The sequence below is a fragment of the Strongylocentrotus purpuratus genome, unplaced genomic scaffold (assembly GCF_000002235.5).
Source record: "Strongylocentrotus purpuratus isolate Spur 01 unplaced genomic scaffold, Spur_5.0 spur5_scaffold_7, whole genome shotgun sequence".
NCBI classification, from domain to species: domain Eukaryota; kingdom Metazoa; phylum Echinodermata; class Echinoidea; order Camarodonta; family Strongylocentrotidae; genus Strongylocentrotus; species Strongylocentrotus purpuratus.
The window spans coordinates 11,759,551-11,776,326 of record NW_022145613.1 but is presented as its reverse complement, the minus strand read 5'-3'; the positions used below and the strand labels follow the sequence as shown (position 1 = coordinate 11,776,326).

Genomic DNA, 16,776 nt, shown 5'->3' with positions numbered 1-16,776 from the left:
CAAATGAAATAATACCCTACTGCTGACATCAATATTCACACCATAGATATATCAAATCCTATCTATATACCATCGAAATTAAAAAGACATCCAACTACTGACATCAATATTCATACCATCGATGAAATCAATTATATGCAGTTGCTGACATCAATATTTTCACCATCGATGAAATCAAATCACATCTCAGTGCTGACATCAATATTCACACCATCGATGAAATCAAATGAATCATACCCTACTGCTGACATCAATATTCACACCATCGATGAAATCAAATGAAATCATACCCTACTGCTGACATCAATATTCACACCATCGATGAAATCAAATCACATCTCAGTGCTGACATCAATATTTATACTATCGAAATAAAAAAGACATCTAACTACTGACATCAATATTCACACCATCGATGTAATCAAATCATATTCCAGTGCTGACATCAATATTTCCACCATCGATGAAATCTAATCATATCCCATTGCTGCCATCAATATTTATACCATCGAAATAAAAAAGACATCCAACTACTGACATCAATATATGCACCATCGATGAAATCAAATCATATTCAAGTGCCAACATCAACATCAATACCATCGATGAAAAAAAAAATTCACCCCGCTGCTGACATCAATATTTACACCGTCGATGAAATCAAATCATAGAATTATGCAATTGCTAACATCAATACAGTAGTATATTACACGGCTGGCAGCGATATTTTGCACTCTCAATTTCATCAATTAAATTTATACATATACCTGTACATAAAGCCTTACGAAAATGATGGAAATGGACGTAATTGTTTTCTTTAAAATATGTTGTGGTGTACTTAGTTAAAGATGTGATCCATTTTTTTAACTTTGTGCCCCAATTAAACAGAAAAACGGGGAGATATTATAAACACACATCCACACACAGGGTGCTCCGTATAATTCTTTTAGAAATTAATTCGTTCGTTCAGTGACCCGTTCTGTTTTTTCCTCATAATTACATTCAAATAACACTAGTCTGTAAGCATGATAATGGTAAAAAGACCATACAAGATAACCCATTCTATCTTTCTTTTTGTTAAACTCTGCAGAATCTCAATCTGACAGTGGTGTTGAATTAGTCTACGCGGAGATTCCGTTGATTGAAACTAACGAATGCATGAGATGGGCATCAATGATCAGTCGAAGGCAAGAGCTTCAGATAACACCGCAACGGCTGTGTGCAGGGTACGAGGACAACAGACAGCTCTTGGCACACATAAGCGTCCCATGTAGGGTAGGATATAATAATAGTAATTATGGTCTTATTTTCTCCCAGGGTAGCATCGCCAGCATAACCTTGTTCTTCACTTCTTCTGCTTGCATTTCCATAATTTAATTTTAAAAGTTCGTTTGATCTGGCCCCCTGCCGTAGCAACAAGCAGAATTGACAAAAGACTTAACTCCGTTTCGTTGAAAATCAGCCATAGACGAAAGACTTCATGCATGGCTGATTTTCAACGAAACGGAGCTAAGTCTTTTGTTAATTCTGTTTGTTGCTACGGCAGGCAGCCAGATCAAACGAACTTGTAAAATCAAATTATGGAAATGCAAGCATAACTTTTAAACAAACAGAACTTTGTTATTCCTTGCTCATTTTTCCTGATTGAGGTGTCATATGAAAGGGCAGAAACTGAACTTTCCAGAAATGCGATCTTCTCTTTGAAATTCAGATACCGTTCCTCTTTTCAAATTAATTTTAATCACTCATGCGTGAAATATGCATCATATAAGTTGCATCAAAATAAAGAGAAGCTTTACAAATATGTGACATTTATTAAGTATATTAATTGTGATTAAGTTATGATAAAACATCGATAATTCTCGGTTTCGTTTTTTCTGGGACGAACTGTATATCAATAGAACCGGTCGCTTCAAATAAAATCAAAAATAAGAGGGCTAATTGTAAGTATGCCTACAAGTTAAGTAAAATATGCCTTAAGTTTTTTTTTCTTTCGTTTTTTTATTTTTTTTAATAAAAAATATATATAAGAGCCGTGATATAGAGTAATCAAGTATATCGCCAAATTCGACTTTCGGTAGTAAGTGCCTGCATTTTATTTGTTGTTGTAAACCAACAGGGGGACAGCGGAAGTCCATTAGTATGTGAGGATCCATCATCAGAAACATGGCATCTGGTGGGTCTGGTGTCTTCTGGTCCAAAGTGCGGGGAGGTCAGTTATTTCACCAATGTGTCGGCAGTCTCGGACTTCTGGCACCTCATATACAATGAATCCGCCTTACCACCCGGTGAGTATAGACCGTTCCGTTTGCGGTTAAAGCCCCGATGTACTACTTACAGCTACTTGCGCCCTCTATATAGCGATTGATGGATTGCTTTGCACAAAAATGCCGGAAGAAATGTCGTGGTCGAGTGGATATGTCACCGGACTGTGGATCACAAGGTCCGCGGTTCAAGTCCCGCCGCGGCAAGACATTGATCTACATTTGCCACTCTCTCCACCCAGGTGTTAAATGGGTACCCGGTAGGATGCGAAAGTTAATATGGTTGGATTAGCAGGTGGCGCTTGTAAAATGGCGACTGGCTGGAATGCTCCCGAGGGAGTGGAAAATGTGCATACATTGTGTTGCAGGTAAGCCTGAATCCGATGACCGGGGTAATTGTATGTGCTGCGCCTGGAAACAAAGTATCAAGCGCATTATAAATGTGAGCTATTGTTATTATTATTATTATTATTATTATTAAGAAGTGAAGTTATAGCTCTCTCGTTTTTCTTGATAATGAAAGGAAATGAAATATTAACAGTAACGTTCTTACATTCAAGTGAATCATTGATTGCTTTAAGATAATACTATTTGGGTTTTATACCGAGCCAACAATACGATGAGTGTTGCCTATAGTTTTATCTAAGTTCCAATGTAGCTACAGAGCATAATACCTTTTAATAAATAATATATCTCACTTTCTTAACTGCTATAGCTGATTTTGAATGCAAAAACGGCAATGGAACTATCCCGCGGGAATGGATGTGCGACGGAGCCCTGGATTGTTTAGACATGTCGGATGAAACAGAATGCGGTAAGAATTATTTAATGTGAGAATACATCTGGGGGTGTTTCACAAAGACCTTAAATCGAACTTAACTCTAAGTTAGACTTAAACATTATGGAGAGCCATTTGTAGTTTTAAAATGAAATATAATCGAAAGCGAAAATTAAAGTATTTTAGACGTTGGATAAATTCCACATCAAGAACATCAAATCTCCCTGATAATAGAAAATATGAATGATTTGAATCAAATGTTATGCCTTTTAAATTAACTTTTATAAAATATATGCTAACGGCTTTCCATAATTTATAAGTTCAACTTAGGATCTTTGTGAAACACCCCCAGGTAGTTTATTTGAGTATAATAGGGCCAACTGTTACTTCCTGGACATGTTGTTGTTTTTACTTCAATAAATCAACTTATTGATGAGACACCCCGAAAAAGAACAAATGATAGACCTGAATCATATTGTGATTGGTTATAGTTCCATACAGTTGATTTCCCAAATTACGGACTTTATTAGAGTGAAACTGAACATAGCATAATAATATTATCTGTATGACAATGCTTACAAAGCATGTGCTTGTAGGCAAGTGACCAAGGGACCTACGTCTATCGGAGGGACTTAAAAATGAGGATAAATGGCATCATCGCCTTTTGGCCTGGTTTTGAACCAGAAACCTCGCGGTTCGGAGATCACTGCTTTATCACTGTACCATAACCCCCTCCCTCATCCTTTCAGAAATGTCACCGATCTTGTTGTTGTTGTTTTTTAACTAGAATGTACGGATCGTCAGTTTCAGTGTGACAACGGGCGATGTATCTTGGATATATTTCACTGTGATAACGTTGACACATGCGGTGATGGCAGCGATGAAAGATATTGTTGTGAGTATAGATTTCTATTTTTCTTAATTCTCCTGGTATCATTTGAAGTTATGATTTGGACCGTTCTTTATCGATGCCATAGTCACCAATCTGGAATCATATCAAATCAAATCATTATTATTATTATTACTGTTATTGTTATTATTATGTGATAGCAATAACATTAATACTAATTATAATAATGATAATGATATTAACAACACAATGATAATATTAATGATAGTCATAATAATAAAAATAATGATAATAATAATAATTTTTATAATACATGATAATAATTATAATTTGATAATTAGTATAATTACAACAATTAATATCAATTAATCTGTTGATAATTTTCTCACCTTTTTTTACCATCAGCGTATTTTAATTGCTCTGACGGTCAGCTAGTATCCAACTCGGTTGTGTGTGACGGTGTTCGCGATTGCATCAATGATGAGAGCAACGAAATATGTGGTAGGTCATGAAGTACTTGAACACTGTAACACAATTAAGTAGGGCCAATGCTCCGTTCACATATGGCGATACATAAGGACTCCAAGGCTATTTTTAAGAGCTAATTTTAAAGATAAATTTTATCGTTTTAGTGATTTATGGATGTTATCAATATGTTGGGAAATACCCATTATTTGAGATCTTTTCGCTCTATACAGTATGTAAAACAAACAAAACACACAATCATTCTGCATCAATGTTTACCACTGCATGTTACTATACCTAATCTGATTATAATGTTAAACCTTAAACTAATACTATTATTTATGACACAGATTATCAAGAAAAAATATTGGGGTATTTTTCGGAGGACTGCTTATTCGATTCTAGGATGGTCTTATAAAATTAGTTGACACCGACATTTTTCACTGTTATTCACTGTTTTATAAGGGGTTACGTTCCATCATTTTTATTCCTCGCAAATTACTTTGATCCTGTAACAAAATGACGTATCGAAACTAATCAAGTCATGAAGTGCAACAAGAGAATGATTGATTTCATGTTGACATGATTTTGGTTGTTCATACATGACTTACGTAGTTGCGGCCATTTTAACAGAGCTATATTAAAGAGATTGACCGTCTTGGCTCTCCATACATCAATGGACTAAGTTGATGAATCTTTTCTTTTAGTTGAGGCTTACACATAAAGTTGAGAACTGTATGGTTATGAACTACATACACAAATACTGATATGGGACTGATGGGACTACTTACACACGCATATGGCATGAAAGTTTGGTTCGAACTTTTCAGCTATTTAATGTCATAGTAAAAAACCGGGCATCTGTAGAGCAGTATCCTTTCCAGGGGATGTATGTTCTTCTATGACACACTTCGAACCTGACATTAAAAAATGTGAAAAGCTTCCACCTAGCTTTACCAAAACTCAACCTGCTCTTTAAACATGGACAAAATGGCGTACGCTCTTTATGAACACAATGCAGGTCTTTGCGATTACTTCTGTTTCTTCCTTACATTGCTATAGCCTATGATCCCGAGACCCACTACGCATGTGCAGGAGGAATAAGGATACCCCACTCCTGGCTTTGCGATGGTTCTGAAGATTGTCACGATGGAGAAGATGAACGAGGATGCAGTAAGTTTGATTTCAAAACAATTATTATTGTCATTATTATTTATATTTCTTATTTCATTTCTTTTGTATTTATTTATTTATTTATTAATGTTTTAACTTATATAGCTACGATGCTGTCTAGTCTTGACGAAATTAACCGTATATTTACAAATATAATATCTTTTCAATGTAATGGAGACCAGAAAAAGCATGAAAACAAGTCAATATGCAGTGTCAATTAGTAAAAAAAAAGTTTGGCGATTTTTAAATTTATTCTTTTAAGCATATATTACTGAAACATTTTCATGTAGCTGAGTGGTTTCTTTATATCAAACGCAGTAAGTTTTTTTTTAAGTAAATGGGGAGGGGTTACTCTTTTTCTCCGAAGATTCGTTATTTAAAAAAAAAAAAAAAGGGTCCTTTATTCCGAAAGTTGGTAATTCCGAAAACGATATAGGTTTCTACATCGTTTTTCGGAATGATGTACGTTCAAAACTGCGAATCTTCGGAACTATGAACCTTCGGAATAAACGGCATGTAAATCGCTGGAGACTTCTACAACAGTACTGTTTTAACCATCATGACTTTGTATTTCTTCGAATTGAGTGTACTCTTGTTCATTAATGATTCAATAAAATACGTCATGGAAAGAAAGAAAAAGACATTAAAACTTTTTATTTCTTTTATATTTTTTTCTTCAGATTGTACATCTTCCCAGTTCCAGTGTGACAACCGATGTATACATACTGACTACGTCTGTGATGAAATATTCGACTGTGAGGATCAAAAAGATGAACAAAATTGCAGTAAGACCAAAACTGTATCTTGCACCAGTATGGCCAATCAAGTCCGAATTATTTTGTCCCGTGTTCTATACTTTATTAATGCAGATAACCCTAGGGATAACCTCGGTTGAGTAAGTTGAATCCATTTTCATTAATGTGGAATTCACTCTTTGCGGAGTGGATTCCACCCCCCCCCAACTCAGTGTTATTTAGGGTACGCATATGCATGTTCCCTCCTTTTGAAAACACCCCCCTAAGTCCGGTGTGTAAAGTCAATACGGGCCGGATTTGTGTGTACTACGAGCCGGACTTTGGTGCGTGAAAAGTACCCCTTTACCAGACATTTTGGAAACACGCATGGTATCCCTCCGTTCACGGAGTGGAGGGGGGGGGGGGGGGGGGGGATTCAACACTCTTGGGCGTGGATTCATTTCCACTCCTGTACATTCAGAGAGTACCAACTACCAAGGGAATTGTATTTTAAAGTTATTCTGCCCTATTAGAACTAGAATCGGACCAAATTATTAAATAACTTTCGTTACCAAATCCAGTATGCCCGACATTGTTTTTCTATAAACTATCTGTAGCAAATCTATGAAATCTCTTGTCTCGACCCGACACTTTTTAATACAAGAAGATTAATAACAATAGTTTGTAAAAAGGCTAGCCGTTGACACTTTGTTATTGTGTGATTATGTTATAAAATGGGCATGTTTTTACATTATGTAAAGAGATTAGCTTCAACTCGAGGACTACCTTTGAAAAAGATTTGTATTTTATTTTATTTCATAGAAGTGTCACTTCAATCATTTTACCAGCTGAATTTTGAAATAGTTTCATTGTTATGAACAGACAAATTTCGAGACATTTAAAAAAAAATAGATTTATGATTCTACCAATATTGAATATAAAAAGCGCAAAAAAACATTATGTTTTGGTCAATTTGTCTGTTTGCCCGTAAGTCCTATCAAAACATTTGTTGTATTTACTGAACAGCCTTCTACCTGCAGTATTTTGAAATTAACAAAACAGGGTGTAAATCGCGGATTTAGTCGATAATTATTATAAGGATTCCTTTATCTATCAATTCAAATCTCTTGACCGTTATCATTTTTTGGAGACCACCGGATGACAAAAATTGGCTGAAAATATGTATTATTATTACTTATGATCAATTAATCACTATTGCTATTTCTTTCATTTGATCTATTTCACTAGCATGCACCGGAGACAAATTCTTTTGCAGAGCAGCCGGTCTGTGTTGGGATATTAAAATGAGAGAGTATTGCGATCAGAGAAGGAGTAAGTCAACCCCAAATGTTATTGTAATATTTAAAGGGGGATGAAGGGGGCATAATTCTTGTTTATTCTCCAAACCAATTGGCGTAGCCAGGGGGCAATATGTTTAACTGTCAAGTGACTCATTCTCTCGCAATCTGAACCTATTTTCTCTTAATTATTTTGGCTGCTCCTAAAAATGAACAGTCGAACTAAAGTAGTAATCGTGCCCTATCTTAACCGTGAATGCCACATTTTAGATACGACTAATGGTGCTGTGTGCATAGGGGAATGTGAGCGAGAATATTCGTTTTTATAAGATTCAGTATGCTTTTTTTAATAAAGACCTATAGTACAATACGAAACCGTAAAGAAAACCATAAATATCTATGTGGTTTGAGAATTTTGTTCAGGATTTTGTGGATGTTAGAGGGGTAGTACGGTTGAAGGAATATAGTAAGTAACATTTAATACAAACATTACGCAGTTTTTTCATCAACCTTACAATGTTACCGGTTCACTTTAACATTATTGTAAATATTATCACTATCATTTTTTTATCATTGATATTGTTATTAATAATGATGTAATTATTGTTTTTGTTATTATTACTATTAAATGACAATAAGCATTACTGGACATTATCAATGAAATAAATAATTCTTCTTATTATTGTTGTCATTATTGTTATCATTATTATTATTATTTGCATAAGTGTTATCATATCATTATGTTTTGTTTATATTTCCTTCTTCCATTTAGCTTGTAATCCAGATACCCTAATACAAGGAGTAACGTGTGAAATATTGGACTTTTGTGCGAGTGAAGATCAAATAACGCATTGTCCTGACTTACTCAATAATTTCCGTAATGATACCGATGTAGGGTAAGTTGAACTGCATTGTCATCATCATCACCATCATCACCACTCTAGAATCACCACCACGTAGTAACGTCATCACAACCACCATCACCACCATCAACACCACCATCACCATCATCACCATCACCATCATCACCATCAGCACCACCACCAACATCATCATTATCACAACCACCACCATCATCACAACCATCACCACCACCATCACCACCACCATCATCATCACCACTACCACAACCACCACCATCATCATCATAACCATCACCACCACCACCACCATCATCAAAATCATCATCATCACCATCATCACCATCATCATCATCATCATCACCATCATCATCACCATCATCACCACCACCATCACCACCACCATCATCATCACCACCATCATCACAACCATCATCACAACCATCACCACCACCATCACCACCACCATCATCATCACCACTACCACAACCACCACCATCATCATCATAACCACCACCACCACCACCATCATCAAAATCATCATCACCATCATCATCACCATCATCACCACCACCATCACCACCACCATCATCATCACCACCATCATCACAACCATCATCACAAACATCACCACCACCATCACCACCACCATCATCATCACCACTACCACAACCACCACCATCATCATCATAACTACCACCACCACCACCATCATCAAAATCATCATCACCATCATCATCATCATCATCATCATCATTGGCAATGGAATAGCTACAGGGGCGGGGGTTCATAGGCATATGCCTTCAATCAAATGACAGAAAATGACTTTTTAAAGCTAAAAGAGAACATGAAAAAAGAAGGGGGAAAGGAGGAGAACGAATATGATAGAATTCCCCACTCCTACCCTCTAACTGTTGACCTTGTTTATTCACAATCATTTACAGAGTTAGACCGGTAGATCGAGATCAGTCACATTCATATAAGAGTGATAACACAAGGTTCAACACTGCTGAAAACTGGAAATTTAAAAAGCTTCAACTAGAAAAATATTGGGAGACGGGGACAGGTAGCAGGGACTTATGTGGCCCCCTCCCCCATCGTGGTCCCTCCATCTTTTAATAATAATACAAATATTATTATTATTATTAAAATGTATTATTATTATCTTTTTGGAAGGTGAAAAGAATATTAATTGCGACCACATTATCACTTTTCATAACTGGCAGCTAAAAAGGCTTATCAAACTTTTGCTAATATCGTCAGTAATGTTTTTTTTTATTTATTTATTCATGCTTATTTATTTATTTATTTATCTCATCATTATTCTCTTTTCTTTTTTTTTTTTTTTTTTTTTTTTTTTGGGGGGGGGGGGGGTGGCCATTCCATAACGAGCCATTATCTTGTCTGTCAATAGAAATGGGAATGATATGCTACTTTTTTTTAAGTAGAAGACACAAAATGAAGGGGGAAAAATCGTCTGTTCGGTGTCATCCGGACATCCAGAATGTCCTTAATGATAAGAGTTAACGCCCTTCTACATCTCAGCTGGCTAATTGATGCCGAGGCACCTCTCCCGACTTGCCATAGGTCCTATACCCATCGCAATGTCCTTTCAATTGACTCATTCATTAAAATTACATCTGTTTTTTTACCGTTAACTTCACAGGAATGGGGGCTGATCTAAAGCTGGACTTGGGTCTTGTCGTGTGCTGTAGTCTGTATTTCGCTGAAGCCTCTAGCCCGGTACATTACCAGGAGCTTCTAAAAACAACCTCTAGTCATATCAGGAGCATAGGCTCTTAGCTATAGCATGTACTTTATCTGATTTGAATTGGTTTGCCAAGCTCAAATCTAAATAGACTGGTAAAAAAGACAAGACAAAAAGTAAAGAACGCAAGAAAATAATTATTAACTTCACGGGATGGACGGTGAAAGCTCGAGAGCTTAATTACAATGAGGTCGAGCCTAGTATTCGAGCTCTAGTGTCCTCTTTTTAGTTTTGATCTACATTTGCCACCCTCAACCCAGGTTTAGTAATTGGGAACGTGCATGGTAGGGTTATTGTTTGAAATGCACGGTACGCTAGTAGTAGATGCCGGAGCTAAAGCCAGGGTAGTCATTTCCAGCACGCCCCAGGCTATTTAGAAGCGCATACCTTAATTTCATATGCTTTATACATGTCTGAATGGAATATTATCATGACACTTGTGAACTAGAGGCAGTATATTCAACATTTCTTTCTTTCTCTCACCGAGATGAAAGGTTCAAGTCGGGATTAGATGTTGTTATATACCACAACAATTCACTAGTACGGTACATTATTATACTGAGGGTAATTCCGTTCCGTGTAGTGTATATAACCATCTGTAGTTATGTGATGGTATAGGCATGGACCTATGGTATAGGCTCATTAAGTCAATTTTTTCCCATCGCCGTGACACATTTTAGAAAAAGGTGTCAATATTTTTCCCCCATTTATTTCTTGCAAGAAAGAGACAACTTTATTATCAATATGTAGACGAACTCATTTCTAATTAATTTATTATCTTAAGTACTATTTCATTTAGCAAAGTTCATTTATGATGGTAGTACTAGTAATGTACACTGTATGTATCGCTCGAGATATTAAAATACCGTGTTTGTCTATTTTATTTACAGTAGTATATACGTTGAAACAATTTACGATGACAAATAAGTTTTCATTAAATGTGCTCCTTCTGTTTTATTGTAAATATGATTAATTTGGCTAAAACGGATTCTATTTATTTATTAATGTTTCTTTAAAATGTGTATTCCTATTTATTTTTCTTGAAAATGAATGACAGTGTAATTACTGCCGCTGTGATTATTTATTGACGTAAATACTAATAGTTATACAGTTGAGATGTTTTGAACATAATGATTGCAATTATTCTCAATTATTAATTAATTCATGTATTTATTTTCCCGCACAAGGTTGGAATCCCAAAAGCTTGTTACCATGGTGGATCATCAAATTTCTTTTACATAAACTACATAAACTAGAATGATATACTAGTACTATAAAACAAATTTAGAATATTATGTATTGATATTGAAATGAAGTGAAATCATGTACATAGTCTATTTTTTCTTTTCTTTTTTCTTTACATTCATTTTGAAACGATAAAATACAAATTGGCGTTTAGATTTTTCGTATACCTTCTGATTTTGCTCAGTATGACAACTTTTTATACAAATATTAAATTGATGAGCAAATCATTTTGACGCGCTAAACGCGATATTTTGTTATTTTGTTTACGTCAAGAGGAAGTTTTATGCAGTAGTATTGGACAATGACGATGTCTAGGCTCGATATAACATTCTTCAAGTTTGCAGCAATGTAAGTTGAATGTACTAAATACGGCGGGGTAAGGGGGTGTCGCCAAACAATGTTAGCACGAGGGGTATGGGGACATTATGCCAATACAGGTCAGAAAATGTATCCATTTAGATCTACCGATAATATGTTATAAATGAACGTTCTTCATTTGCTTTCTTTATTCAAAAAAGTTAAAAACTTTGACAAACTGTCGACGAATGCTTCACCAACACACGCTATTATTTGTGTGGACTCTTGAACATTAGCACAACCATAGTTGAATTACATAAAGTACAAAGCTGTACTCTGAAACACATTTCAGCATTTTCATATGAATTGAAAGGAGGGAAATAAAACGAATATCGTGTCATTTGCCACAGTTTGTTAGTTTGAAGGCCCGTATCCTTTTCGGACTGCCAGTAACTTCAAATTTGATTTATTTTCTGTTATTTATTTATTCATCTATTTATTGATTGATTGATTTGTTCATTCATTTATTTGTTCATTTTTATTATTTTTTGCAAATTTATTAACTCCCCCTCATAGTAAAAAGCTCTGGGGATGCTGAGTTTATCAATAATCGTTTTTAATTATTAATAATTGTAAATGGAAAAATAAAATGAATACACATACTGAATTTCTGTACGCTTGTGCGCAGGGATATCATCTAGAAAATAGTCTACGCAAGTATATATTTAGATTGTTTAAGATGCTTTTTTTGCCCTTATTTTCCCACTAATCCAGCGTCGTTTGATATCGAGATATATTAATAATTTTGCATGCAATCACTGTACATACTTAGGGAAATGTGATATAATATATTTTTATTATATGATTAAACAGCTGTACATGAAAATGCTAAAAATGAAAGGATGAGTTCCAATGAACTACATTGTAATGAAGATGAACGTAAAAGGCACATTTTCTACTTCAAGTTTTTATTTTTGTATAGATTTTTACATTTAGTACATTTTATATACGAGTATTTCAAAGTGTACTAGAGCGTTCTTCGATTTTTGTTTACATTACAATTAAATGGACATTCATGTTGTGCAACGTAGTTGTAAAATTTAAATGGAATACATGTACAAAAATCATTTATCACACTCATTGTCACATATGAATGCGTAAAATGTAATAAACTGTACCTATGAATTGTACATAAAGAATATCTTGTTTAAGTCGTGATGATGTCTTAGATACATGTGCAAATTAATGATGAAAGTTTCAATGTGCAGAGGGTTCTAAATTCATCAGGGGGGGGGGGGGGTGTTTCACAAGGATTTTAAGTTGAACTTATCTCTAAGTTGGACTTAACAACTATGGAAAGCCGTTAGCATCTTTGAAGATTTTTTTTTTTTTTTTTTTTAAAGGCATAAAATGTTGATTCAAATCATTCATATTTTCTATCATCAAGGAGATTTCATGTTCTTGGTGTGGAATTTTTGAAAAGTCTAAAATACTTGAATTTTTGCTTTTGAATATATTTATTTTAAGGCTACAAATGGCTTTCCAAAATGTTTAAGTCCAACTTAGAGTTAAGTCCGATTTAAGATCTTTGTGAAACATTTCCCTGATGCCGTCCCATGCCGGGTGCGTTATTTTTTTCTGCGACACAGATTGGGGTTAGGTGCGTGTTGAGCCTATGGGAAAGTTTAGGGTTAAATCAAGACCTCTTTTTTTTTTTAAAAAGCACCAATCAGTGCCGCAGAAGAAAATAACGCTGCCGGGGTTGGCATTCATCGTCTTCGATCATGAGAGCTCGCTAAAATCTCTTCATAACAAAGTCCAGTTCTGAATCACTGCTTGATGTAGTCAAACCAATCGATTCGTTATTATCTTTCGCGTTTCCCTTCCATCATTGCTTCAAGTGATATCTCCTGTAGTTCTCCTTCTCCTATCAAATATCTGGCCTATAAAAGTTTACTATTTTGTACCGCTTTCATCAGCTACCCCTCTTTACGTACTTTTTTTGCTAAACTAAATCTGCAGATTTAAAAAGACCCATTTACTACTTTATTTCAATTTATGCATGCAATTTTTTTTTTTACAAAACCCCTGGTTGCTTTTAAAATCACCTGCTATTCATAATGGAATCTCTATAAATTTCGCATACATTTATCGTTGCTATGTCTGGCAATACTATAGCTTTGGCAAGCAATTGAGCTGTCCTGGGAAACCTTCTGCAAGAATTATGCATAAAAAGTACGGGTGTTTTGCTATGCTGTCACTAAATTTTTGTTAAGTGCCATGTTACAAATTATTTCGTTCACCTTTTACAAATAATTGTATTTCAAAAGTCAGAGTGTGAATTGTATACAGTGGCGGATCCAGGGGGGGCCGAAACGGCCGCGGCCCCCCCCCCCCTATTGGCGGCGCAAAAAAAGAAAAAAGAGAAAGAAAAGAAGAGAAAAAAGAAAGAAGAGAAGAAAAAAAGGAGAAGAGAAAAGAAAGAAGAGAAAAGAAAAGAAAAGAGAAAAGAAAGAAGAGAAAAGAAGCAGAAAGAGAGAAAAAAAAAGGAGAAAAGAAAAAGAAGAAAGCCCCCCCCCCCCTCCTCCCTCCCTCCCACTCCGGGAATCTCCGATAAAGGGTAACTTTTCACGCAACAAAGTCCGGCCCGTAATACACAAAATCCGGCCCGTACTGACTTTACACACAGCTCTCATTTAACATAAGAAAAAGAGGATCATGGGGGACCAGCAGACGCCGATTGAGGAAGTTTTCTACATAGAGGGAGCAAGTAGCTACAAGTAGGACAGTGTGCCTTTAAGAGTCGAGAATGGAACAACCAATCATCTTCTTCCTCTAACAATATCATTAAACTATGAAAAGTCAAAGCTGCCGCGCTTCGCGCGGGAAGGGGAAAGACTGAATTCAAACAAGGATTAAGAGTCGAGAATGGTACAACGAATGGTCTTCTTTCTCTCATAATTTAATGAAGCGTCCGAAAATTACGCGCTACGCGCGAGCGGGGGAAAACTGAATTCAGACAAGGATTATTTTAGAGTCGAGAATATAACAACGAATCATCTTCTTTCTCTAATAATTTAATGAAACTTTTGTCATGAAAGAGGCTTTAACCCCCCCCCCCCCCCGATGAAAATGTCAAAAATTGTACCGGTATGGTGCTTCTAATATGACCTTGTCAGTATTGGTATGTTGAGTTGAAAAAATGGTCTGCACACTTTCCAAATTTCCGGCTCCCCTATTGGAAAATCCTAGATCCGCGCCTGCCTTAGGTACTGGTCGTACAATCAAGCTTTGTTTTAAATTGCCGTATAGTTTGGAAATTAAGAGGCAAACATCCGCCTGCAAGATTGTGTCATATTGCCAGGAGAAAAAGACATGATAGATAAGAGTGCGAGAGAGAAAGAGACATACAGAAAGAAAGAGTCAGAGGGGAGGGTAAGGGCAGGGGAGTGGGATGGGAGTGGGATGGGGAGGGGGAGCTTAAGAAAGATAAAGAGAGAGGGAGAGGGCGAGAAGGCGAGAGGGCGAGAAGAAGAAAGATCGCGGAGACTATTAAAAAAAAAATCAATTTAAGGCACTTTCAAAAGCTTAAAGCATCACAAATTGAAATATAGAAACATTACAATTGCATGATGACCTTCAATACCCCCCTCCCCCTTTGGATGTTCCATCGAGCTAGGTTCTTACGCCGGATCATCTCTATACTAGATAATCCACTGTTTAGAACGGATACATACAGTGTGAGTCAAAAAAAAAGTTTACACCTAGATAGTTGCTAATTATTTCAAAAATCATCTATGAACAGTATATTATCATACATCTTATGAAAGATTGTTTTATCCCATATCATTTAGTATCATTTTTGTGTGGTATGTGTTCACGCTTGGATGAACAGGAGGCATTGTTTGCGAGAGTGCAAAAATCGACTTAAATGCGCCAAAGTTTCTTATGGGATGTTTGAATAAAACAATTGGGATTTGGGTATTAATTCGTTCTTTGCAGATCCAAATAACACCCGTAACAAAATAAATCATGCCACACAATATCAAATATCAAATGTATGTGTGTGTGACTTTGCTTCTGCAAAAAGCCTATGCAATGCATCTTATTTGATACATTTAATTCATCCTCTATTACTCTAATACATCACATAAGCAACTTTGGCGCAAGTCGATTTTTGCACCCTTGCAAACAATGCCTCCTGTGAACACATACCACACAAAAAGATACCAAATGATTTGGGATATAACACTCTTTCATAAGATGTATAATAATTTACTGTCCATAGATGATCTTTAAAATAATTAGCCATTTTCTAGGTGTAAACTTTTTTTTTACTCACACGGTTTAGAGCTAAGGTGCTGTGGTCTAGTGGATAAATCACCGGACTATAGATCACAAGCTACAGGGTTCAGGATCGACAAGTGGACATGAATTTTCCTCGCCCTTCCCTCTTTGGTTTTCTGCACTTTTTCTCGTAAAGCTGGAATAAGTTTGTCCTTCGCCTTTTCATGAAATGGTTCCGCCAATATGGTTTGTATAAAGTTAATATCTTCTCCGAACTTTATTGATCAATCTAAAAAGGTAAAATATTGATCTATAAGGTTATGAGAAGTCACAAACTTATAAATCATATTGTCGGAGGTTTATTCAGGATGAGAGGTAAGAACATGTATTCCAACTTCATATGCAACTGTATATTGTCAATACTACGGATAAAAATAAAACGTACCAAAAAATTATTCTTGCTGGCTGTATGTCGTTCAAACAATATTGAGTGATTGATTTAAAAAATGAAACGGATTTCATATTTTCTTTGTTTGTCATGAGAATTCATAGTATCACGTGGCACTTATTGATGTATTTTCTTTTAACGTCCTGTTGCATGCATCACATCTACAAAAGGTATTAGAAATGGTACCCTGCATGTCTGCAAATGATGAATTTGATTTTAAAAGTACAGGTACACTCATATCCTGTTTACAGATATTCGTTTGATTTCGTCGATAGATTTACCATATGTCTTACATTAAAAGAGGATTAT

At 35.7% G+C, this 16,776-nt stretch overlaps 1 protein-coding gene across 3 annotated transcripts in view; it reads left to right on the top strand.

The window, feature by feature from the left end:
- Nucleotides 1-12,931, top strand: part of LOC100894061 (probable threonine protease PRSS50) — a 29,482-nt gene extending 16,551 nt beyond the window's left edge. For all 3 annotated transcript variants that reach the window (XM_011663728.2, XM_030974785.1, XM_030974784.1), the window contains exons 5-14: nt 1,091-1,275; nt 2,120-2,288; nt 2,980-3,078; nt 3,830-3,937; nt 4,298-4,393; nt 5,420-5,530; nt 6,211-6,315; nt 7,513-7,596; nt 8,335-8,458; nt 10,089-12,931. In XM_011663728.2, the coding sequence (XP_011662030.2) occupies nt 1,091-1,275; nt 2,120-2,288; nt 2,980-3,078; nt 3,830-3,937; nt 4,298-4,393; nt 5,420-5,530; nt 6,211-6,315; nt 7,513-7,596; nt 8,335-8,458; nt 10,089-10,101 (1,094 nt within the window). In that variant the 3' untranslated portion in view covers nt 10,102-12,931. The remainder of the gene's footprint in view (nt 1-1,090; nt 1,276-2,119; nt 2,289-2,979; nt 3,079-3,829; nt 3,938-4,297; nt 4,394-5,419; nt 5,531-6,210; nt 6,316-7,512; nt 7,597-8,334; nt 8,459-10,088) is intronic.
- Nucleotides 12,932-16,776: the final 3,845 nt, after the last annotated feature.